This window comes from Lepeophtheirus salmonis, chromosome 8 (genome assembly GCF_016086655.4).
Source record: "Lepeophtheirus salmonis chromosome 8, UVic_Lsal_1.4, whole genome shotgun sequence".
NCBI lineage: Eukaryota > Metazoa > Arthropoda > Copepoda > Siphonostomatoida > Caligidae > Lepeophtheirus > Lepeophtheirus salmonis.
Genome location: NC_052138.2, coordinates 22258241 through 22286038, shown reverse-complemented (window position 1 = coordinate 22286038; position 27798 = coordinate 22258241). Strand labels below are relative to the sequence as shown.

Below are 27798 nucleotides of genomic sequence, written 5' to 3'. Positions count from 1 at the left end.
TTACATTCTTTGTATCTACTTCTTGTATGCTCTCCTCTTAAAGTCTAGTGGCCTTCTTTGTTGATTTGAATACATTTTTTGCACTTCCCAATGGATATTTGGGGCCAGGTCACTTCTTTGCCCCAGTATGTTTTCAGTACTGAAATAACTAAATTTCTAGTAAAATTCAGGAGGCTGGGATTATTGTTATTTCTTCTGCTGAAACGTTAAGGGTTGATGATTTTTGCATAGATACTTCATTCAAACAAAGGCCATCAATTTTTTTTTGTATCATATCTTTATTCTGTAGGCTGCTACGTGTTGATCGAAAGGGTCAATCAATACCTCTCATGAATTTATTGTAGATACAAATATAATTTGTAATAATGATAAATTCTTCCTGTCCCACCGTTATACTTTCTGCAGTGGTTGTGCTCTCATCTTGTTCGAAACTACACTCACAAATTTGTTATCTTTCAATTTCACTAATGACACAGAATCTGTATATGCCTCTTCCATTGATCCACGATCTTTCTTGTTCATATGTTGCCTGAGACAATACTAAAACTCAACTCAACTGGTCTTCACGAAGAGTTGTAGCGCAAGTAATTTTCATTCGTGCGAGTCTATAAGAACAGTTCCAAAATAATTTTCAAAGATGACATGCTGTCCTTCACTTAGTTCAGTCTTATTTACCATATCTAATTCAATATTTGGACTGTGACCAAATAGATGATCAGTTATGTTTGTACATGATCCACAAGAAGGCCCCCTACATGCAGCAAAGTTCTGTAAAAAGCACAAACAGCCCAAAGCTTGAAGCCAAATATTACAGGGTGTTACATTTACATTACATTATATTACATTGTTTATCCCCATGCCTTCTATAATATTGGACCAATATTTCATCCACGCTCTTTGTGAAATCTATCATTTGCATGTTATCAGAAAAATGAAGATATCGTATTAGTTGATCAAACGTGTCTCCTCTCATAGAATTGTTCACCAAAGTGCTCAGAACATTTTCTTTGGCTGACCAATAAAATTGTCGATTTGGTAATTTATTGTTAGCAAAGAGAACTAGTATTGCAAAAAAATACTCTTAGATTATCCTTAGTTATAGCATTAGATGCTAGTGACTTCTGATAGCATAAATCTTACTTTTATCAAAAATAAATTGCAGCCAATGCATTCTAAAGCACATGCAGATAAAATTATATCTTCACTACTTTCTTCTGTAAATCACATTCAATATTTTTAAATTTTTATGCCATACAATTTTCTCCTTGTAACGTTTCTTTGTTGCAGAAAGTTTCAGGTATTTCTGATCCAATTTCATTTTGTACAACTTTTGAAAGCAAAATTATTCTTGGATTAAGGATCAAGATTTAATGTCACCTCATTGTCAGATGAATCAGAGTCATAGTCAGTGTCCATTGCTACTTCTTTAATGGGTGGTTCAATTGTTAAAACTTAAGTGCACTCAGTTTCACTGTCAAAAAATTTTTTCTTCAACCAAAGATTGTATTTCTTCCAAAGACAATCTAAAAAAAAAATTATAAAATAAAAGGCACTCACAATTATAGACATTTGTTATTTGTCATATATATTGCTCAAAACAATAAATTTGTACAACATTTATAACGAATTTACAAAAATAGTAATTATGATGTAAAACTAAATACGTCTAGCTTGCAGCGTTATATCAACGCCGAGAGGGCACATTTGTCCCCCCTTTATATTTATGCTTATAAATAATGAAATAATTATAAAATATGAAATAAAATTGTCCAAAAATATGGAACAGTTCTTCATGCATGAAATTATACTAAAAGATTATTTATATATATATGTATATATATATTACTGTTAGTTTAGTAAAACAAACCCTTTTGTTCTGTAGGATTGCACTGTATATTATCCACTCGTAAGCTACTGACTTTATATGTTTGTACTTTGTATCAAACATTTAGAAAACTTTTATGGAACTTGATAATCGGTTATAACATTGAAATATTTTTTGGCTGTGTAGTAATAACAGTTTTTCTGCAGTGGGCTAACTAACTCTCGAAGAAATTCTACGTGTTACTCGCCGTTTTTCATGAGCACACTTACACATAACTACTTAATACCCATTCATATGCATTATTTTCCAAAGAATGAAAGAATAAGAGTTTGAGAGAAAAAAAAGTTTGAATAAAAGATGCCTACTTTATTCTTTAGAACGTTCATTTATAAAAACAAAAAAAAATCATATAACATACTAGTCTTTATATTTTATTCAAATCTTAAAATATACTTAAAATGAACATTAAGTATGATATATAGTACATACATAAGAGCAATAACTTAAACAAACAAAAACAGTTATCTTGTTATACATGACTGTGCACACGCTTGTAATATTTCAATAATATTATTTTTTGGATCAAAAATATTTGTAAGACTCACATCAGGGAGCACTATATACAGTGTTCCCTGAATACACGCTCAATGCAATATGCACACGCCTGTAATACTTTATTAATGCGACTATATTGTAATTTCTTAGACCAAAATATGTTAATGATATACATCTTGGAGCACAATATATACAGTGTAAGCGGGGACTCGCTTTCATATATTCATTGTGACAAACTTTGTTTTATTAATATGCTAAAATGAATTCATTACTTAAAAAATGGAGTGCTTTATGACGTCACATTTTTATATTAATTAGATCATTTATTTTTCACAAATAAGTCAATATATTTTAACAAATAGCAAATAGTATAAATAATGACCGCATGACCTTAATACTTTGCAAATAATGAATCCGAAAATATGACATCCCTGGTATGTAAACAATGAATCTGGAAAGTTGACATCAAAAAGCATGAAATTTTAATTATGAAAACCGGTTTACATAAAAAAATGTCGTTGTATTGATTTATAGGTATAAAGTAGAACCTGCAACTTTACCACCTTCGTACTCGACATATTCTGAAGTCAACCCAAAATGATTTAAAACTTTATCACTTATCTGAAACAAAAATTCAGAATCTTATTTAACTTACATTATATATACTGTTTGTGCTTATTTCACATACCACTAAACTATTGTAAGGCTTTGTTTAAATATTTTTTGTATTTTTGTGGTTTTATGGTATATCTAGACAAAAAAATAGGGCCCTAATGGCAATAGCAAAAAAGTAGGGGGGAAAAAAATCAGTTTGAAAAGCAAAAAAGTATTTTCAAATATATAAAATTTGGAATAACATTATGATTGAGAACTGATTAATCTGGTTAAAGAAATTTCTTAAAGGAAAAATTAATTCATAACTCGACTGCATCGCTTTTTGATGCTCCTTTAAGAACATATTAGTGTCGAGTTCCGGAGTTTTACTATATACATATTTACGCTCAAGGCAGCAATATCTATTGATTAATCTCAACATGTAAGATAGGGTAGTTTGTTTTTATAACTGATTATATATTCATTACAAGTGTACATAGAAATATTTACTTTGTATGTATGTACATAAAGGCTTGAAACATTCATAAATACGTATTCGCACTCCAGCAAAGTCAACCAACCAAACCAATAATTCAAACTTTTTATTAATGAACCAAAATGAATGATTAATATCCAAACGTACATATGTAAAGTCTCCTTCAAGTGTGAAAAATTACTAATGTAAATTTTCTGAAGACCATATATTAAAAAAATGCCCTCACATGAAGAAAAAAAAATATTAAAGAGTTATTTCCATGTTTCAAGGTTGTCATTCCAATTTTTCTAAACTTTCATATCTATGCATATAAATATGTAGTTATTTGTTTTTTTGATGATATATGTATATCTCTATAATTTATGGGCTCAAACAAATTTGCCGGGTGGAAATTAAAAATTTATGCAGTTTGCATAAATATAAATAAATATAAAAAGTATTCAATAACAATATATTATTTTATGCCAAACTATCCCCAATACTGTCAGTATTAACTATTTTCTATAGGATTGTCCTCACTATATAAATTACAAAGAAGTAAATTAGCATACCCTCGGGCCCCATAATCCCTACTGGTAAAGTTGAATCTGTAATACTAATTTCTTTTTAAATCATGGATTATACTCGTATATTATTATACTATTGGAAATATAAATATTTCAAAAAAGTTAAGAGAATATTACCCTAAAATTTGATTAAATGAGCATTTGTTAGAAATTTTAATCATAGCTTAAGATTTGCCGTGAATGGTGATTAGGTCGGTGGATTCTCCGACCCGTCTTTGGATATAGGAGAAGGAGTCTAACAGGTATGCGAGTTATTGAGTGTAACTAAATCTAAAGGCGAAGTTAAATCAACTGCAGAGATGATCCTTTGCTTAAAACAGGAGGCCATCTCCCAACTCTTATGGAATCGTTGTAGCTCATGGAAAACGCGCATTGGAGAAGTTATCCTACTAAATTCAATGTGTTACGTTTGCACTCAGGTGATTCCCAGAGAAAGAAATATACTTTATGCACATGTATTCCACCAAAATATTCCTAGGTTAGATGGAGTGAATGTAATACTGTAATTTTTATTCTTACTTAATTAGTGCAACTCCATCTAACCAATTAAAGGAACATTAAAAAAAAAAATACTGACTCTTTGCAATGACCTCATTTCGTGCATTATGTCAGAACATAAACGTTGGGAGCCCAAAGATAGTGAAATATACCGGGCCAAATAGAATTAAGGGAAACTCTGCTGGAAGACCATAGCAGTTGGGACGAGCAAACCGATCATCGGAGCTGGATATAGGGGTGAAAGACTAATCGAACCAGAACTGGAGCTTTAGGATGAACCAAAGATTGGGTTAAAGAAAATCCAGAAATTTGGGATCAAATAAAACTTTATTTTAATACTTATCCCTAATAACTGCTGCCATTTAATAAATACTACATATACAGCACTTGAATATTTAAAACCACTCACTTTTAGTTTGATCCGGTACCTCTTTTATTAACTGTCTTAAAAGGAAGGGTAGGAAGGGGGGTAGCAGAGTGAATAATTTTTGAAAGCTTCTTGATTAATCCTCCCCATCCCCAATCCCTCTTTTTCTAATTAAAGAAAACCAGCTAGTCATTATATTATAAAGGCTTTGTAATATTACATACTTAGTGACTTGTCAGTGTGTGTTTATTGAATCATGTTTTACAAACGATAACCTAGTTTATAAATAAAAAAGGTCACAATTTAACGAGATTCACACAGTGTATGAATCAATTTTTAACTTATTCAAAATCACTCCTTGATTGTAAAAGCTTTATCCTTCAATTATGGAGGTATAATTTATAATTATATGATTATATCACTCACCTATAATACAACCATTTGTATATATCAAATATCTAGGTTCTTAATTGTTTTTTATTATTTATTGATATTAATTATATACACCTGTGTTGGTTAAGAATAATAATAATATATATATATGTATATCAAATATCAATTAGTTTTAAATGCTAATTATCCTTTAAACATGTACAAATGAAATAAAGGAACTCAATACGTGCTATTTGCATAACTAATTACGTTTTTTTCTTCAGTGTATTGTACGAGACTGGTAAATTGACAATAGAGCGGTTCTTAAACTTATAATTTTTTGTCCTTTAACCTAAAACCTATTTTTTATTTTTTCAATCGGATAAAGTGGTAAAAACTTTATATTTTTTTCTTCATTTTTTAAGGGAAGGATTTTCTTATGGAATCTATCTCCTCAACATTTTGATAGAATAGAATTAATAACCACTCTAATTTGTATAATATAACAACGCTGAGACTAAACTTGACATATTATTCATTGAGGAGAGTGGGAATAGTTAACATGTCCTTTCATAGAATTACCAACTAATAGTGTTGCAATAGCTGTGAATCTTCGAAAATGGTGAGTACACCCAATGTTGTCACACTTTTCTGAATTTATGACCTCGTAACAATTATACTAGTTAATACATGTATAGGTTATGATTGAGATGGTGTGTTGCTGATTACTTTTCTTCAAGAAAACTAAAAATGATCTTTTTAAAAAAAAAAATGTTAACTTTTTTGAATTAAAGAAAGCACACTGTCATTTAGTGTCAATAAACTATGACGGCTTAACAATTTTACCAAAATATTTTTTCTAGCAATCAACCGGATATAACTTTTAAAATATTACTTTTTCAATGTGTATGTTTTCGTATTATAAATTGTATGTCTTCGATTTAAGACAGACTGCAATTTTATCATTGTAATCAAAATGAGAAATTTATTTGACTTCTTAGAAAATGATAATTTTTGTTTATTTTTTCGTACTAACAAAGTATTTTCTCCAATTCAGAAAAAACGTACAGAAATAAAAATTATCTTTTTGGAATTTGCGAAAATTTACTTATAAAGTATTCAGGTTGTTTTTTTCTTTTATTTAGATGTTATAAGAAGAAAAAAAGCATTAAACTATAAAGATGGTGCAAAAAAAAAAAGAATGAAAAAACATTTTGAAGGCCAAAAAACAGCAAATTACAGCTTATAAAGGTTATTTACATGTTTCCTGGAATAAAAAAACCCAGTAGCACATAGTTTAATCCAACATCCTTAAAAAGTTAGAACTTTGCTGACTATTGTTAATTAATTTTCTCTAGAAATTCCAGTATTTGCTTACACCTTTAAACCTTTTGGTATTTTGTTAATAGTTAGTTTAAATTTAAAACTTTTTAGGTTTCTGCTTTTCAGCTGAATTAAATTTAAGTCGAGTTGGTGCAAAATATAAAAAGTGAAAACAATGTTAATCCATATATTTTAGTTTTTGAAAGAAGATAATAAAAGTATAAGAAAAAACGATAATATATTTTTGAAAAAAACTAACTGCTTTAATTTAGTAAAAACCAAATCGGGACCTCATAAAATTGTACTTTTGCCAACAAACTTTAAATAAATTTGAAAAATTGAGTCCTCACTTAAAATTATTCTTAGTAGACAATATAAATCACTGTTTAAAAAAAAGAAAGAATTGCACCTTTTACAGTTGCTAAAAAAGAACAGCCCATTAGAACTTAGAATACAAAAAAAAAAAAAAACTTATTAAATAAAAAATAATAAAGTGATCATATGTAGGCTGCTTCATTTGTTCTCTTATTTTTGTTGTTTTACTTTTCTTATTTATCGACTCAGTTTGGCTCTACTCAAGTTCACACGACAATATAAGAAAATGGCTCATTTCTTACCCATATATTATAATAATAAATTAATTATAACCCTCACTTACATAGTATGTAAATGATTCCTCTCCCTTGTATTTTCAATTCCTTTTCATTAATTTATTCAAAAGGAATGTAGAGTAAGTTTTGAAACTAAGAAAATTAATATGAAAAAATGCAAAGCTCTTAATTTTGTTCAAGTTATGCGTTCTAAAAAGTTTTTATTTTCTTCTGTTTATATTATATCTACATATAGGTAAATATATACATTTTGTGTACTTATTCCTCTTGACCCAAATATTTTATACATATATAAGTAGTGTAGGTACTAAATGAAATACCTTTTTTCCATTGTAGAAGAAAGGAACATTACATGTTGATATTAACTAATTCCTTGAATTACTAATTTTTAATATATAGAAATACATAATGAAATTTATACACATATAAATCAGAAAAGTGAATAATTATTAAAAGCTGTCATTTATATGTCACATTTGTTCTTACACTTATCATATTTTTGTTGTTGGGTAATTACCAAAATTTGATATAGGTATAGCAATACTTTTCGATACTTTTTGCAATAAATATTTAATAAAAAAGTTGTAAAAGAGAATTCATATGCACTCAATGGACACGTCCTCACATTTATTATATCATGTAGCCTCCCCTTCCCCCACAGAAGGTCTGAAGTTATCTGGTAGTTAGCCAAATAAGTCAATCATATCACCTGTCATTTATCTCTTAAGTACTCCGAGACTATCATTCTCATATTATTTCTCCACAATTATTAAAATGAATTACACATACGAAGGGATAGACAACAGAAATGCGAATGAACATACAGAAGTAAGACTATAGAAAAAACTTTTTATTTCGTCAACATAATATCCATTTCTCTAAATAATCTTGTCCAAGTGCTCTACTCACTTGTTAAAAGTTGCTTTTGTCGTCATCTATGGCTATAGTTTTGCACGCCATCCCTCTTATTCTTTCCTTAGATTATTATCAGAAATTGAGGTACCACCAAGGACCTCTTTGGCCTTTGGGAACAAGAATAAGTCTGCTGTCGCCAGGTCAGATGAAACACTCATGATTGCCCATGACAAGCTTTTTGGCCAATAGTTTTATCATGAAACCGGACATCACCCTTAAAAATATGATGAATTCACCTTGGTTCCAAGTGGAACATAATGTTTGTAGATAAGTCCTTGGTTATCAAATCAAGTTATGACCATCTGCTTCTTTGGGCTGAAGGTACATAAAGTCCCTTCATAGCAGTACAAATTGTATAGCTAGATTTGAGATAAAACTGGTGCAAATATATGGAAAAACTTAATACAGGTTTTGAAAATGATTAAAACCAGTTCAAATCGGTCTTGAAAATTATTCAATCAAGACTGAACCGAAAAAAAAGGTTTCCCACCGAGTTTCAAAATTAGTACATACCTCCAACTTTGATGCTATTTTGTTATGTGCCACGAGCAAAACTCGTACATTGCTACTCGAGTTTTATGTTGTTAATAAAAAAAAACCACAAAAAAACTCGGTTCGGAGGCATAAAAAGCACAGTATTACTCGGAACTCATTAAAACTTTGGATTATTTTTTTCTTTTTCGAGCCCATTATAACAAGTAAATCTTCCTAGACTCCTTTCTTTGTCAAATTTAGGCCTCCTCACTTGTAGAAATGTGACGACTTTTCTGCAATGTCTACTCACAATCCCAGTTCGTTTTAAAAATAATCCTTGGTTGGTTTTTTTAAGACTAGTAGGAGTGCTCGACATTTATTGGAATTACTTAGCCGTCTAAAAACTTTTATTTTCTTTATATTATGATTAATATGAACTGATATTAATAAGCATCAGTGGCAATAAAACATATTGTTACAAGTTATATTCCACTCTACAGTATAATATTGAGTTATTGACTATATAAATTGTTGAATTACGCATATGACCATGATTCAAATAAGTTAAACTAACTTTTAGATTAATCTGTGGAACAAAAAATAAGAAAACAATTTTGTGTATTATAGTCCTTCTGATGTACTAGTATTATTGTTATTATAATATACTTTTATAGGTACATATATAATATATTCAATTACAAATACAGAATCTTCTAGAGAACTATACAATTTTTTAAATGACCAGTTTTAATAATCCATTAAAAAATATTTTTTTTTACTGTCGAGTTTTTTAGGGAGAAAAAAGTATTAGGGTGAGTATCAAATGTTGAATCAATTAACGAGTATTCAAGCGAATCACGAGTAAAGCTCCTAATTCTTGGAGTATTATTTTTTTAGAAACTCAAAAATACTCATGTACTCAAATTCAAATCGCTGCACATCACTAATGCCATTATAAATATACAAAATCTATAAGTAAAACGTAGACTTGTAGGGTTTCAAGTATCATTTAATTAACCTTATACAGCAATTGTCATAATGAATTTGAGATCTATCTTTGTATCCATACTAAACAGAATTTCTCAAATTACTTGTTTACTTTCTTTGAAATAAACTATCATGTATACACATTTAACTTTTGCCTGAAGGAGGAAACTGATAGTAACTCTGATTTTTTTTAATTTAGCATTTTGAGGATCAAGTGGTTGGTTTATTGATTTAGAAGGTGAGTTGAAAAGATTATTTATTTAAGTAATTTTTTTTTCCGCATAAATCCATTCTTCAGTGAGTAAAATATTTAGAATATGTTGGTATATTTTAACAAAAGCGGAATTTGATATTGTTCTAACTTTTAAAAGTGCAAATGTCTGAAATTTAGGAGACTAAATCTAAAAAGTATAAACCTTAGAAGCTAATTAGTTAATATTTTGCATTGAAAATAGGAAAATATTATTTATAGTTACTGTTAATAACAAAACAATTAAAGTTATCTAACAGAATGCGTCTCTATATTTGCTAATTTTGTGGCTTATGAATCACCAAAATAGAATAACAGAGTCAGCCTCAATTTTTTTGGGATCAGGACTTGAAAAAAAACACACACACACAAATTCAGAGCCTTTTCAAAAACAATAAGTTTATTGCACGAGTTCCCTAATTTTTGCCGAAGTAATTTAGAGAAAGTGAGTCCAATACCCCCATTGAAATCGGCACAGAATGGGTGTGTTGTAGCAAATCTTGAATCAGGATCCTTATGGAAGAAAATATTCTGATATGATTAACCAAATTTAAAAAAATTGGGGATTAACCTTCTCCAAAGATTGGTATAAACCTTTTTTAAATGTTTTCATAGATCTGATCTTTTAGTATGGTAAACTTATTATTTGAATGATGAACCAAAAATAATCGTGGCGTTGATTAAGAAGTTTCTTTTTAAAAGGAAGGGAAATAATTATTTTTACAAACTTCTAATTAGCTTTTAGGTAGTGTTCCTCCAATATTTTTGTTACTTTTATTGGTCTGGTAGAGTTGGACTGATTATATATAAGTAAACTTTTAAGTATTACATTTACTCCATCTGACCCAGGAATCTTCTTTGTAGTCCATAGGCTTCATGAATATTTCCTTCTCTAGGAACAACCGGGCGCGAACCTACGCACATTCAGTTCAAGATAATAATTTATTTCGAGCCGTTGTTCATTGAACTACATCGTTCCATCTCAATTTTTATGAGTTTTGAAGAAGAAAAGATCGGATATCTACTCTAAAGAAGATATTTTTTGTATCAAAACTATGTAAAATTGGTCAAACATGGGTAGTAATGAGCAGGATCAAGGATCTAGGATAAATATATTTTTCAATATTAGTATTTATCGACTCTATTAATGATGAGTCATACATAGTCATTTCTCTCAGTTCATTTTAATAATAAAAACCGTGATCATGGCACTGCAAACTAAAAAAAATTTATAGAACTACTTCAAAGATGTGTTTTGAAACTTGGACAACCCCCGTAATCATAGTAAATTTGTGAAAATGTGATATAAATCCATAAAATTATCTTTATATTGTTATCAAAAAAAAAAAAAAAAAAAAATGGGAACGCAAATTTAACACCATCATCATAAGATATTTAGACACTGCAAAAAAAAAAAGGAATTGTATAGTATATTTAAATTTTCTTTGTTCAAACATATAATGCTTAGTTTTATTTTAAAAGAGCTTGAAAGGCATTAAATTCATATGTATGAACATAATATTTCAAATACATATTATGAGAGTTATAGGATCAAATTTGCAAAACCATGTAAAAATAGACAAAAGACCCTATAATTTTCCTCCAATATAATTAAAAATAATGTATAAAAATTGTAATTTGTAGATAATAAACCCATGTGTTTTACATGTATTTTAATAATAAAAAAGGAATATATTAGAACATATCTGATGACTTTTAAATGAAACATGTTATTTTCTATTTCAAAGGAAAAAAGGGGGCTATGATTATCTTTGATCATCTTTTGATTTGCAATTTCCTTATTTTTTGATTTATGTAGAAGGGACTCCCGACATATATTTTTACAAAGCTTCTTCGTAATTTTTTTTTCTTTTTAATTGTACTTCTATTATGACATAATTAAGAACCTTTAAATATAAGAGACTGAATACAATTGTAACACTTTTTGTTTTTGACTCAATTACCCAAAGCTGGTTTGACTTAGTTATATCAAAATTTAAAAGAAAATACATTTATATGTTTACTTTTGTTTGAGTGTATACCCGTGATTTGTATTTCTGAAAATTGCATCTAAACACGGGATGTCAAATGCTTTATTGAAGAACATTAAAAATCCCAACGAAATGTTGCAACTAGACTCTTGGTATTTAGTGCTACAATATCTCTAATTTATTTTTTATAATTTAGTTTCGAATCTGAATAAATCTGAACTACTAATAAAATAATCACTTATTTAAACATTAAATGTCATATATTGTAAATGTTACAGTCTTTGGATAAGGGGGTAATTGCAATATTCGTTGAGAAAGGATGTAACTGTTAAAAGTCGACACTTTTTTTTTGTACAAAAACAGTTGGACTATAATTAGAGTATAATTATTTTTTAGGGCTTAAATAAAGTTAGTCTTCTCAAAAATTTGAATTATCAACCTTTAATGTATTATAGGACATTAAGAAACAATGATAGGTCACTAATCAGAATTAAAGAATTTAAGGAATTAATTTTTATTCAGTGCACTTTCACTCATACAATCTTTTTGAGTGCCTCGCACTAGTTATTGCAATTTATAGAAACATGCATAATGATGTAATCTAAATTAAACTAAAGTTTCTTGAATTGATGATTTTGATTTATATTTGTGTATAAGATCTAGATCGATATTAAAAATATCATACACAGACTCATGTCTGCCTCCAAGTAGTAAAGAAACCCATATTAATGTTTATAAGAATGGATTATCATTTCTTCCTCTTTGTTATAAAAATTTCAAGTAGCATTATATTATCTCAAAGGCAATGTATAATTTCCTCCTTTGATTTTATGCTGTTGATTTAAAAAAATAACAAGTGTATAAAAAAGTTGCCTCTAAATGCAACAGTGGATAAAGATAGAAGAAGCTTTAATATCAACTCTGTTAGGATTGAAACCTGATAAAGTCTAGATATTAGAAAAAGGGTCTTAGTTTCTGTAGCAGCTCCTAACTGTTCTTTCTTCTGATTATATTGACTTGTTGTTTACTGGTTGTGGACCCCCTAGAGAAGTTAGTACACTTCTGGTTAAGTCATTTCGAGATTCATTATCAGTAAAAAAATACTCTGAAAGGAAGCTCTGGTAAATAATAATATACTCTAATGGGAACTTGGAATATCATGGAAACAAACTCACCACCCAATTTCAAATCTCGACAAGTGGCATAAGTTTTAAGTTTCCATGCAATTGCTATTAATCAGAAATGATAGAATGGCGTTTTTATATTCCTTTGTCGAAAATCATGCGCTATTTATTGTCCAAAAGTTTTTATGGATCAATACAAAAAACAACAAACAAAAGAGTTGCTAGGTGTTAACGTTACATGTAGCACGTTTCCCAAGAGAAGAAGTAATTTCATCTACAGCAGTATAGATCCATTTATTACACAAAACTTAGTATGAACATATAAGTGGTTACTTTAGCACGTGATTTTCTGCGTTTTCAATAGATTGACCGCTTTAGGATTTAAAATCGATTTAATTAAATTTTTCTTCAATCTCAACTACACATTTAATAAGCCTAAGTTTTGAATAAAGAAAAATACCAAACTTTTTTATAGTGTATTGTTAGTTAATTGTTTTTAGTTTTAGTTGTGTTTTAATTTTGTGGTTAACCCAAAAATAATTTTCATTTTTATCAGCTTTACTTATCTTTTCATGATTGAAAATTTTTTATATACAAAAGTATCCACTCGAAGCGATATGTGTGCGTAACATAGTTATTTAATAGTGGATGAATAAGGTAATTGAATTTAAACAATAATGTTTATTTGATGTTGTATCAAATTGACAAATAAGAATCTGTATTTTGACGACCAAAAATATAATGAAACTTAAAAATATAAAATGATAAATTATTATAAATAGAGTGAGAGTTGCAATCCTTGCACCTACTTATTTCTTAATACTGAACCTTACGGTTTCTCAAATTTTGCGTGAGTTAACATAAAGACAATCCTGAACAACAATAAAAAAAAGAAAAATAATTATTACTTTTTATACCGGGTCTACCAAAAGTTTGATACTAAAATGAACGAATTAAATAATGCCATATAATTTTGTATTCATTTATTATCCAAAGTATCTTATATAACACCCCACTGTTCGTCGAAATATTGTACTACAGAGGGAAGGTCCAAAACTTACAGTAGCATTTAATAACAATCTTATCCTCCTTATTATTAATTAGGATGTTTTATTATGCAATCCAACGCCATTTGAAACTAAAATAAACAAATTTTATTTTTATCCTATCTCTCTACACGTGTGTAATCTCGTCTGCACCACTGTCAGTGCCAAGAAGGCTGTAGTTACCGTAAGCATATAGCCAAGAAGAACCAAAACTTTCGAGTTGCAAGTCTTAAAAATATGATATCGACTCCATTTCAAGTCGTAAATGTCATGTCCTTATCTCTAGTTGCAGCTATCCTCTATTTCCTCTTCCAATTCTCATGATCATGCAAGAAAAGTTAAAAAAAATTTGAATGAAGGATCTCATTTTGAACAATAAATATTCTAAAAAAATTTTTTTATACTTTTTCAGTGTTATGGTATTACTTATCAATATAAAATACATAAATATGTATGAGATATATATGTATGTAGTGTATAAATAATAAATTTTAACCCTCTTTAGCCGTTTGATAATATTACCTCCTTTGATTTTATAACTAAATACAAATACAATGACTCATGTTATTTCCATTAGATAGTTTATCATCTTGAAACGGCTGCTCAAGTAAATCCTTCATAATGTTTTTATAATAGATTTTTGTGGATTAAAGCAAATCAATACATAAAGAAATATAATTTTTCCTCTAAAAGAGGAATGGGCAAACTACAGCCGACAGACAGTGCCATTTTTACCATGAGTGAGGCCTAAGATAAATTATAAGTGAACAAGGTCTTTTTGTATTGAATTTTGAATCCTTGCATTCGAAATCTACTATCTTTTTTTAATTGCAAAAATGAAATTATCTTTTTTTTTGGATGCAATTTGTAGCAAATATCTTTTATTTTAATAAAAAATGACTTAAATTAAATTTACTCTGTACAGGGCCCTTTGTTTTGCACTAAACTGCATATCCCAATAATATGCTTACAAAAATTTTTCCCTTTTCATCCTACTGGCCACTAATAACACTATGCAACCACATTTTCACTCTACGGCTAAAACCAATATTTACTATTGTTTTTTAAGAAAAATAAAAATAAAATGAAAGTTAAACTTTTCAGATTTTCATGTCTAAACCCAACTCTAAAAACTACCAAAATTGATTAATTAATTATTAATTTATATCTATGTATAAAGCTTGAAATTGAACAAATGAATTAAATTTTTGTAAAATTTAAAATGACAATAAATATCTGGTATCAGATATTTTTTTAGTAAAAAACAATTAGTATCTTTTTGCACTGTAAGAACGTATATATCATAGTATATGCCGTTCAAAATTCCTAAAAATTAAAAATGGTGTATGAGTTTAGCTATAATGTTTGAAACCCTAATATATACTTATATTTTTTAATCTTAACTCCTATGTATTGAACATACTATAAGTAAAATGGTCACATCATAAAACTACAAGTAAAAATAAAGAGAAAGATAGAAATAACCCATGATTTTCATTATATGTAATTATAAAGCCCCATTCTCACGATGGTTTTTTAAGAGACTAAAATATATTTCTTTTGTAAATGTACATAGTTACTAAAAAAAGCACCCTATTTTTTTAGGGGTATCTTCGTATTCTTTTGATAAAGAGAGATTCTTGAGATAGAGAGTAGTAAAAATTCACGCATTTTTATGTGTCATACAATTACTAAAAGGGGATAAAAAAGTCGTGCCATTGCAAAAGAAAATTTTTGTCATCATGCAATGTTTATGTACAGTATGTCTCATTATCGCTCGGATCTTTTTTTAAACAATATTTTGTTGGGATGCTTCGATTACTCAAGTGCTTTAAAATTATCAAGGGTTAAAACAATTACGTCATTAAAGTTTTAAATCAATTTAAAAATTATTCTATCCATCTTGCACTTGTAAATATCAATTTAAGTTGTTAAAACTATGAAAACTACTCAAAAAAACATACATTCTTATATTAAATAATCTGAGCAACATGAGTTTGGGCTTTCAGCAGGACATAATTTGTTATTCTTATAGTAAAAACATAAAATTTTATATTTGATAAAACTTTTTATGAAATTTTAATTACTTTATGCAAATTTCTGGTAATAAAATTAGTTTCTGTCAGTTTTTCTAACTTGTAAAACTTCTTTCAAAACAACATTTGTACTATTTACCAAAAGATAAGCACGGAAACAAAATTATTATGACAGTTGTGAGGTTAGTGTATTAGTTATTATGTAGCTTAACTAATAATAAATAAAAAAATGAGTAAAATTAGTCTTATAAAAGCTATTAACTTATTTACTTATATAATAAAAGTGTAGTGACGCTATAGAGATATACTTTTTATATATTTATTTGATAATGAAAGTTACATCTTTAGTTATAATGTGGATTAGGGTGCAAAAGTGTAAGACCTTTGATATCTTATAATGCAGTTATTAATACATACACCATGAACTGATATTAATACAGAAAACCAAACCAGATATAATTAAGTAGGAATAAAGCAATTATAAGCTCACTTCACATGTATTGTATGAACAAAGGCAGTGTCCTATTCTGATATATACGTATATATAAATGAGCATGATTTAATTAAACTTATATATCGGCTTTGCTAATATTAAGATATTAACAACTCCTTATGGTTACATATATGAACAAATTTGTTTTAAAATTGGAAGTATGTAAACGTTGCAGTATATCCAATCGATTTAAAATGCACTTCAGTAAATTTCCCTATCCAAAAAAATCAGACTTTTTTTGTCAGAAAGCGTTTGCTATTATTTAAGAATTAATTATTCAAGATATGAATAAATATATATTTCAATTCTTAATCTTAACAGTTTTAAACAATTTTGGCTTTGAGGGTGATAAAGGAAAAATTAAGGTAATTTTTATAATTAAAAGCTGAAACTCTACTGAGTTTAGTATAATTATGTATCAGGAAATTTTGGTTAAAAAAAAATCCCTAAATGTGTTCTTCTTAATTTTAAATTTGTTTAACCTAATTTCCATTTATTTTTAACTAACCACTCATGAAAACAAATAAATACTATACGGCTTGGCTGATGTATGAAGAGTTTAAATCAATTTTGAATATATTTTGAAGTACCAACATTTGTACTATTTTCCAAAACATGAGCACGGAAACAAAATTATAATGACAGCTGTGAGGTTAGTGTATTAGTTATTATGTAGCTTAACTAATAATAAATAAAAAAAGTAGTAAAAAAAAAACTTGAGAAGAAAACTCGGCATAATATATCAATTGAAATAGAAAAGCAAAAAGGAACGGTTCGTTCAAAATTTCTCAACGTCTATACAGATGGTTCAAAAATCGATGACAAAGTTGGATATGGCTGGTGAATAACATATGAAGATACTTGTATCATGGAAGGCAGTGGCAACTTAAAATGGTACAACACTGTTTTTCAAGCAGAACTGGAGGGTATTTTAAAGGCATTACGTTCTCTCAATAACATGGAAAAGTTTGTTCAAATGCCTATCAAAATTTTCCTAGATAGTTCAGCTGCTATTAGTTCTATATCTAAAAAATGAAGACTTCTTCACGGTTCAACAAGTTAGTCTGATAGAAGTAATAAAGAATTTGAAAAGCAATGTAACATTAACTTGTATAAAAGGTTATTGGGGTTATACAGGAAATGAATATGCAGATGCAATTGTCAAGAAAGATGGAACTTCCACTTCAGAATCTGAAGTGGAAGTTGAAAAAAGTGCAGTTTTGTCCGAGATAAATAAGTACATCAGGAAAATATGGAAACGGAAAGGGATAGAATAGACAACGTGCCAACAAGCGAAATTCTTTTTTGGAGGGCCCTACTTCGGAATGGAAACTTTTTAAAAACAGAGGATCATCTATAAACAATATAATTGGCTTCATTTTAGGGCATATTCCCTTAAGGAAGCATCTAAAGGTAATGAGAAGGGTGGAAGATGCATAATGTAGAATGTCTAGAGATACAACTGAGACTCCAATTCATTTCTTGTTAGAGGGTGATACCTTGAAGAGTATAATGAAGGAAATATGGAAGACTCGGCCTATTAAAAAAGAAATTTTACCCAACATTTAAGCCATAAAGATTACTGGATATTTTAATACCGTTTTTAAATCGGTGTTGCTATTTTTATACCCTGTTTTAGGGCCTTTTTCTGGTTTTTTCTAAATTTGTGTTGTGATTTTATCAGATTAAAATATATCCCAGTTTAAGGGTATATGTTATACGGGTTGTCGCATTGAATTGGGATTTCTGTGGCTTTAAGGAGAGGTGGATATCCCGTCTATGTACCCTTAATGCGTGTAATAGTGAAGAAGTATATTTCTTTCTCTAGGAAGGACTGAGACGCGAACCTACACAGATTGAGGTCAACAGATTAATTTCTTCCGAGTGTATTGCCCTTGAGATACATCGTTCCATACATTTTATGGCATTGTCTCAGGCAGTGCATTTTACGCTACCATCAATTGGGATAATATATATATCCATAGTGTTTTAGAGAATATGCCCTGCAGTTATTTTTTTAAAAACACGAAAATCAACTTTGTAACCCTGACATTTTTTGAATAATGTTTGCGAGAAGAGCAGCTTAGCTATCACAACGTAATATTAGATAAACTGCCATCGGTTGTGAAAGAAAAAATTAAAGACAAAACGCATCCCTTATATAAAATATAAGGGATGCAATTTGTGTTTATTATGTTGTATAAAAGTCGGGAGATGATATCAGTTGTAACCTGTATAAGCAAATTGTAAAAGTTGCAACCCCAAAATGAGATGAATAACTTTAAACAAAGGATTTACAGGACTTGAGAGAAGGATAATAGTCATTAAATATTCCAAAGAGGATCAATATATATTTATAATGTTATTTTTGATTATTGGAATTAAAATGACAAAAATATTAGTATTCTGTGGTATATTATAAATTTAGAACGCCTAGAATTATTTAACTCATAAATACATAATAAATGCGTAATTTTAATAGAGCAAAATCAAATGAAAAAGTGTTATTATATATCATATTGACATATGTACTTATAAAAAACGTCTAATATCAACTATCTAAAACCCACATGTTTGAGGTACGTCCAATATGATATATAAAAACAAGGCATTACAATATGTCACTTATAATCCTTTTGCTCAAGACCAATTTTCGTAAGTTTTAATCGAACCAGTTCTGAGTAATTAATAGTTTTAAAATTGGAGAGCCAATAAATTTAACAAAAAAACAACATGTTTTTTGCATAGTGACAAGGGTTTCCCTGACCTCTCCTGTTGTACTGCTCCTGCAAGATAAAAACAATACTGCTGCAACTAATCCCAGTCTCCCCTACGTATTCAAAAAAAAAAAATCATACAATGTACATCTATAAGATCAACAACAAATAGGAGTTTCCACTCAAACTATATGAGTATTAAGAATAATTGTGAAACATTAAAGATACTTTTTTTAATATATATATGTATATAATTGTATGTTTATAAATATTTATGTGTAGGGAGAGGGGATTCTAAAAAGCTCACTACGTATTATGTATTAATAATGATGCTAATAAAATAGTACATACATATTTTTATGAAATTTCATAATGAAATGAAGGACCTAATTAAATAATACATATTTTATAATCTTTCAAGTATCTCCTAGAGGGGAATACAAATTCCTAACATATGATGACGACGACTTTCTTCCCTCAGATTTGTTTTATAGAAACAGCATATATAGAAAGTTGGGACCCAAATATTATAATATAATTTAATTTCAACATTATTACCATTATTTTTAATAGCAAGGTTTCATTTCTCAACTGAAACACCAAAAAACAAGTTTAGTTTTTAAACTATGTCTCTAAGTGCTAAAATGTTAAAGCAATAACAAAAAAGGCAAACAGTTTGCAATCCTCTCTACACCGATTTCAGTGCCGAAAAAGCTGCAACGACCGTTGGTATCTCCCTCCAGACTGCTTACAATATCAAAAAAAAAGTCAATTACAGCCCCAAAAACCCAAAAAAATCAAAGCTTAGAATATTTTTGACTTTTTTAGAATCCAGATTTGTTTATTTCATTATTAAAAATTAAGAATTTTTAAACTTATACTGACTTTTATTTAAAGTTCAATGATTTTCGACAAATAACAACTTCCAAATTAAATTTTCCTCCATTCCAAATGTCAACCTTTTGGAAAATCCAGTTTACGGACGTTTTAGAGAAGAATGTCTGCTACACGCTTATTATCCAAATTTGAAATAAATGAAAAGAATCAACAACAATAAAAAGAAACTCTTATTTCTTTTAATATTTAATGTTCTCATTACAAATTTTCAATAATGCTATAATTCTTTGAATTATATTTTTTCCTGGTTTAAGTACATTTCTGAAAAAAAGAAATTATAGAATAAGCATAATTTGGATCAAACTAAATTTTAAATATATATTGTTACATTGTATACATAGATGTATAACCACTTAATCCAAAGTATAATTAATTTATTTGTCAAAATAGTTTATATTTTTAAAAGTTTTTATAAAATAATAAATATCAACATCTTTTTAATAATTTTTTACCAAAAGTGATTATTAGAAGCTTAACCAATTGATTTTTTAATAAGTATATGATTTTTAAAAGGCCTAGTTTACTAGAAATAATAAATATACTTCTATGTTTGTATGGCAAATATTACTTTGAGGTTGATTTAGATATATATATACGAGCATGTATTAAAAATTATTTTAATTCTAAAGATTAAATATTATAGAAATTAATTGAGATATTTTCTGTTTTAAATGATAAAATGTAAAAAAAAATAGTATGAAACTTAACCATGTATAATTTTTTTCCAAAAAAATATCAATCCTATGAATATTTTTGTTTAACATATATTTCTAATGAACCATAAATTATTTTCTTTAAATAAAATATCAATTATTCACACATCAAATCAGTTCATTACACCTTCGAAATAACAGATCAGCGATATTATGGAATCGCCATAGCTCATGTACAGTACGCTTGAGAGTTGTTCTCTTGAACTTGATGTGTGTACGTTCGCGCCCCGGTGATTCCTAGAGAAAGAAATATACTATATGAATATAGATTTTACCAAAGGATTCCTAGTTTAGATGAAGTAACTGTAATACTATATTGTTTACTTATACTTAATCAGTGCAACTCCATCTGACCAATTAAAGGAACATTAAAAACAAACATATATATTTATGAGTATTTTTAAAACTTAATGATATCAATAATCCTTCAGATCTTTTAGTACAATTTTCCCATTAGTAAAACTTTTGGTGACTGATTCATTACTAAATAATTTTTCTTCCAATTTAATAATCTGTTTTCATTCAATAAATTGAATAGTGATTCTCAATCATTCTTTACACAATTACAATACTACTGCTTCTGGATCCCAAACTTTAAGATGTATTTAGATACGATATTATACCCTTCATTTTCAGTTACAAGGTTTCTTTTAGCGAACCAAACTACAGCTGAAATAAAAATTAACTATATTGTATTGTTCCATGGCTTTAAATGAAAAAAATCGGAGGAATAACAAATACAACAATGCATGTCCAATCTTCTCAGCGTCGAAGTCTGTGCCAAGGAGAATACAGAAGCCGTTGGCATCTCGACCCAGACTGTCTATAACATCAAGAAGTCCATTAGAATCCCATACAACCAAGAAGAACCAAAAATTTAGTAGCAACAACATACCTAACTTCTGGCCAGACTCCATGTGCCCTCCTCCAGCTCTGACCTCATCACCCTGGACTTTGCAGTTCGAGACGTCTTGGAGAAGATAATCCAAATCAGGGTTTGCTCCGAGCAGTCATAATGACAGCATGGTACTCCATGGACACTCCCTTCATCATAAAGAGCTACCAATTTGTTCAATGGCGTGGCAAGGCTGTTATTGTTTGTAAAATAGAACATACGGAATAAATAATTTATCTAAATATAGTATTTAGGTATAAAACAAGTCGGTATTGAGTTATCATTTTTATATACTGCAAGTCCTGGGACCCCACATTCTACAGATACTGTACTGGATAAAAAATAGGACTAATACTTTAAAATAAAGAAACGTATTTTATTAAAAAATAATTGAATATACGTTTATATTGTTTATTTATTCCTGTGTTCATTAGAAATACAGCTTGTCATGATTGCTTATTTTTCATATATGAAATGGACACTCCTGAAAAAGCTGTGGCGCGTACCAGTGTACCAGAGGCCATGGATTGAGAACCACTGACCTAAATTATAAGAAATAGTAAGAGGCAATACTACATCATTCCTTATTAAAAATCATTATATGGTTGCTAGTTATATATCTTTGATAAGTATAATATATTATCAGTTAAATAAAATATTTGAAGTTATAGTGAAATAAGGGTTAAATTGAATATTTAATTAAATTAATAATTTATTTTATAGATTTGTATGGTAATGAAGTACTTTTATTGGATTAACTAGATATAAACTAATTGATGATCATGTTAAAAGAAATAGTTAAAATACATATACATATCTTATTTTCATTTGAAGGAATCTATTTACAAGAATAAATTGAATTCCTGGAACAAATGTATATATAATATAAAGAGTTGATAGACATTACCATCCCATCAACTTGCCTGATATCTGTATCAATTTATTCCATACATGGAACAAGTTGATACAAAAAATTGCCAAGATTTAAAATTGTTGTTAATGCTAGATTATGATTAAATATGATTTGCAGTTGTTGCTAAAGGTTACTGATTGTTTTTAGAGAAATAATCAAAATGAATCTAAAAAAAGACGTGCCAATATGAATTATACTAGCAAATTAATAAATTTTAAACCGAGCTTCGTATAAACTTGCCCCTATTACAATCTCAAAAACTATTTATTAAAAAAATAGATTATACAAAAAGTTGAAAAAATTTCAAATTGTTCATCATATACAATATTAATCAAGAATTTCTTGTAATTAAAACTCTTTTAAAATAATTCATAATATCCTTTATGTTTTAGGGGAGTAAAAAATCAACCAAGAAAGTTTTCAAAATAGGATTTAAAATATTAAATTAATATTAACAATGTTAAAGGGTTTAGGAATGTTGCTTAGATACGTCTCTCTAATATATATTTAACATTTGTTTTATAGTTTAATTTTTTTTGAAATAATTATTTTTCAGATCATGATTGGAGGCCATGCAAATAAATTCTGGATTCTATTGACGTGTATTTTTATCTGGTGCTACTTTTGGGGAGTTTTTTCATCACATAGTAAGAACTAAGACGTTTTTGCATATATATATATATATATATGTCTATCATTTTACATTATAGCGCATAAAAACGAGGAAAGTGATTTATTTTTTCAAAAATGGTTTCAAAATGAGGACGAAAAGAAAATCAAGGAGATCTTGAATACCCAAAATTTTGCAAATGATGAGACCTGTAAGATAAGCATTTGATAGCATGAAGTAGATCCAGGTCTACTTTACTTGTGGAGCGTGCACATTTTTCCAATCCTAATTTTTCTGACTAACTAAGGGCTATTTCTAAAGCTACTTGGACAAAACATCGAAAGTCAAAATGTTAATAGACAAAACATAGAACGTAATAAAAGTAGAACATACAACATGTAGAACGTAAGAAATGTAGAACTGGTGAACTATAGTTGATGGAGCAGATAATAAGTTGTTTAACATTGCCTTAACTGCTGCCTTGATTTTTTAAATTTTCAAAAGGATGACAAATACTTTTGGGAGGCTGATGGAACTACTGTGAGTAGTGGCTCTGCCACTACATGCTCCTCTTTTATCACATTTCCAATAGATGGCAATGCAAAGTGTTTGTCAGCCTTTATGAGTCCTACAAATTTCCATGGCAATTTAAAGTCACAATACAATAAATATGAAAACTACAGTTATAAGTTGAGAATCGAATTAAAACAATCGTGTAATATTTCTTCGGATAAAGCTATTTATTTTATATTTTTAAAATAATAATTACTTATCATTCGAACAACAGTGATATAACATCTCCCTCTGCGGACATCTGTTATAAAAAATGAACCCACCTGCCTTTCAACTAAATTTGTTCCCAATATTATATATAAATATAACTACTGTTCTACTTAATATAGTTACAATACAAGTATTAACTTCCAGCAAAATATCAAATGAAGGAATTCAGATATGCCGAGTACATGTTTAAATAGTAAAACTCGATGAATACAAAAATGATTCCCTCCTCTGCTGATGTAGAATAAACTTTTCAAGAGATAGTTAAAAAGTTTATGGCTCGAAACTTTGTCAGGACGTAGTGTTCATATGCTTTATAAAATACAATTTTTTCTTCAATATTAGATAATATTTTACGTCAATATCAAATAGATACAAATGTAATTATATCGTTAAGAAATTTATTTTAATTGCTTAAAACAATTGTTTTAATTCAAAGCTATTCTATTAATAGGAAAATAGAATTTTAAGAGTCAAAATAAAGGAAGGGTGATAAAAAGTGCACGTTCAATTCAAAAAATGTTTTTATATAATTATTGATCTTCTTAAAATTATTGTGATACGCGCATTGCTTGTTTTAATCATACTCATTTGAACATACCTTAAGTATTTCGTAGTTTCTTTCAACTCACTGCAAATCCTCTTCAATCTAAATGTCGAGTGCTCAAAAGAATTGGAGGAAACTGGATGCCAAGCTGTAATTTTGTGGATGGAGCAAAAGTAAGAGTTTATTACATACTGTGTGTTACTTTCTTAAGATTTAATGGAAACAATTTCTTTCAACAGTGGATGTGCATTGATGACATAATGAGAGATGTGTCAAGGAATAAATGTGTTGTGTATTCTTTTGGTATAAATAATGATTGGTCATTCGATGATCAGTTGGCAAATATAGGTTGTAAAGTATTCTCCTTCGATCCTACAATGAAAATAGGTTTTTTAAAGTCTACATACAACATATATCTAGTATATAATTTTTTATCGTCAATAATTATATAGATACACATCAAAGAAGTAAAAATCTTATGTTTTATAAGTTGGGAATAAGTAGCGAATCAAATGATCAATACAAATCATTAAAAGATATATTTCAACTCACTAAGAATACCAATAAATATATCACCTATCTAAAAATGGACATTGAGGGGCATGAGCGAGAAGGTATAAAAACATTTTTTTTTTTTGTAAAAAATATTAAATTTGGGTGAGTCAACATGTAAACAATCTTTAAAAGAATTAAGAAAAAGAGAAGTATATTTTTTAATTTCAAATGTCCATCATTTGGGATGTAAATCGTGTGCATTATCAGTGTGTTTAAAAAAAAGAAACCAAATAAACATAGCAACCCATACAATTTGATAAATGTTTTGAGAAGAAAACAACTTTAGCTCTGATAAAGTTTCATGTTATTAGGTGTGAGCAGCTGTGATATTATATATACCTATATATAAGTCTCACTCCGTGTCAACCACGAAGATAGAGAGGAGTTACTCTGTTTTCGATCTTCAATTCACTCTGATTCAAACAAGGCCTTATTATTTAGCACTTTCATTCACGAGAACACATACTCGTAGTCACAATTCATACTTATATGTTATCTCCCTAAGTATGAAAAAAATAATCATAACAGATTTAGAAAATTAATAAACTCACTATTCCGGTACCTAACAACAACAACAACAAAATTGCACACTAAAAATGCCTATGATTTACAACTCTTTTCATCATCAACTTATTTCATACTGTAATTACATTTTTGGGATAAGTATAGATACCCACAAGTATTATCTATAGTTTATAAACTTTAATTCACTTAATAGACTTAATTTGATCCTAATATATCCTTCAAACAGAATTGGTTAATTTTTAATAGTTCAATTTTGATGTTCGATTTTTGATTCTTTAATTGCAATTTGCACCACTTCCAAAGATTAAATCATAAAAGTTTGTTGATGGAAATCGACGATATCTTTTTGCCGAAGAATACAAATGTAAATCAAACGTCATTTTGAGAAAAATCCTTATAGTTTGTTTTTGTGTTGACAATCCAAATAAGTATAAAATTACATTCGTTACATGTTATTACAGTGTTGAAGAGTGTTTTAAACTCATCTTTATTAAAGAATGTGAAACAAATCGCCATGGAATGGCATTTGACTCGAACAAAGAATAGTGTAGAAATATACTACGATATCCTACGTAAATTGTATAAACAAGGATTTCGTATCATATCCTATGAGCCGAATGGCTGCTATGGGAAAAAAAATAATGTATTTGGTCTGTTTGAAATCGTTTTTCGAAAAGAAATTTGATTTTATAGGACTTTAAAATCTACATGTTTGAAATAAATTATGTTTTTGAAAAACATATATTATAGCTCTTTAATTGATTAAATTTTCTAGTTACTTGTTCGTAGAATCATTAATTTCAGGATAAATTTTATAATATGAAATTAGTATATTGTAGTGTGATATTGAGCTTATGTACAAATGTTTTATACCTTCGAAAAATATTTTTTGTTACTTTAAAACTATCTTTATTTGTTCAGAAGTTAATTAAAAAAATATTATTGTATCTTTGTGTGATATCAGTGTTTCACAGTTATTTAATTTATTTTTAATACAATAAATTATTATAAAAACTATTAGAAGTTCACCTTTTCTAATAAATTTACATATTTTTTATTAGTGATTTAGATTTATTTAACTGTAAAAATAACTACATGTAATATAATTTCTACAAAAAAAAAATACTTTTGTTCCCACGTAATCTTCAAAAACTTTAATATCCCTCTATGGTCCTTCGACTCAATTATTTATCCATTTTTATGAACTGCCTGTATATATAATTAAAATAGTTTTTAATTGATTGTAATAAATAAAAAAATAATGGTGAGAAATCATTTGTCATTTTAATGTACTAAAAAAGTTATATGTATGTACTTTTATGTAACTTGTGAATGTAAATAGTTAATTGGTCAAAGTTTAGTATTTAATATAGTTGTGATTCATATTATATAGTATACAGAATTTATATATTCCTGTTATGGCAGGAAAACTACCCCCTTTGAATAATCTAATATTCCCTAAACATTCTACCTCCCAATATTTGATGTTACGAGTGTACTTATTATATACTAGCGGGAGTACCTGGGATTACATGGAATTATTAGGCGTCAATAAGCAGACATACTTTGCTTTAAAAATATAGGTATGTATCCCATTTATTTTCTTAATATAACACTGAGCTTTAGTTGCGCACGTTGATTGCTAAATTTCTTTTGAAGTCACATTCATTTAAAAAAAATGCATAAATCTTTTTTTTTATAATATCACGCGCTGAGCTTTAGCTACACAAGTTTATTGTTAAAAATGAGTTTCCAGAGACACACTTTGCTTTTTTAATGTAGATTAGTAAAAATATAATGACTGTATAAAATAAAAAATATAATATTTTGTGTAAATTTACTAATTAGTACGACAGATTGATTTTGTTGGGCTCCAAATTCTTACCTGGGACGTTGCATAAAATAACTTCATGACCAATGTATTGCCTTCTATTCTTTCGTTTTTACCTGTGTATGTTTTAGATTTAGTTTAGACATAAGGGGGCGGGGGGAGTCGGTGAGGGGGAGGGGAGTATCTGAGCTGGGTTTTTGTAGGATATTAAAAAATACTATAAGCTCTATATTAGTAATTTTAAATTATTATTCTAAAGGTCACTGGAAAGTTGTCGTATTGTCCAAGAATA

The 27798-nt window shown here is 28.4% G+C and overlaps 1 protein-coding gene across 5 annotated transcripts; it reads left to right on the top strand.

The window, feature by feature from the left end:
• Positions 1-5786: 5786 nt before the first annotated feature.
• LOC121123700 (probable methyltransferase-like protein 24) lies at positions 5787-27063 on the top strand. 5 transcript variants are annotated; one of them, XM_071890544.1, is made up of 8 exons: positions 9741-9821; positions 21487-22304; positions 23215-23305; positions 23369-23479; positions 24656-24768; positions 24835-24982; positions 25048-25209; positions 26137-27063. In XM_071890544.1, exons 3-8 carry the CDS (start codon positions 23218-23220, stop codon positions 26358-26360), a joined length of 846 nt encoding a protein of 281 aa, XP_071746645.1. In that variant the 5' UTR covers positions 9741-9821; positions 21487-22304; positions 23215-23217; the 3' UTR covers positions 26361-27063. The 5 variants fall into 5 exon arrangements, with proteins under 5 accessions (XP_071746644.1, XP_040574759.2, XP_071746645.1 ...); XM_071890546.1 differs by having other exon boundaries at positions 9775-9821; positions 22239-22304; XM_071890545.1 differs by lacking the exon at positions 9741-9821 and adding an exon at positions 21389-21451 and having other exon boundaries at positions 21505-22304.
• Positions 27064-27798: the final 735 nt, after the last annotated feature.

Bases quoted from the DNA above. Each gene is read 5' to 3' on its own strand.
- LOC121123700 (XM_071890543.1), top strand. The intron at 23,306-23,368 runs GTAAGAACTAAG...TTTACATTATAG, and splicing joins GGGAGTTTTTTCATCACATA to CGCATAAAAACGAGGAAAGT. The intron at 24,983-25,047 runs GTTTTTTAAAGT...ATAATTATATAG, and splicing joins CGATCCTACAATGAAAATAG to ATACACATCAAAGAAGTAAA.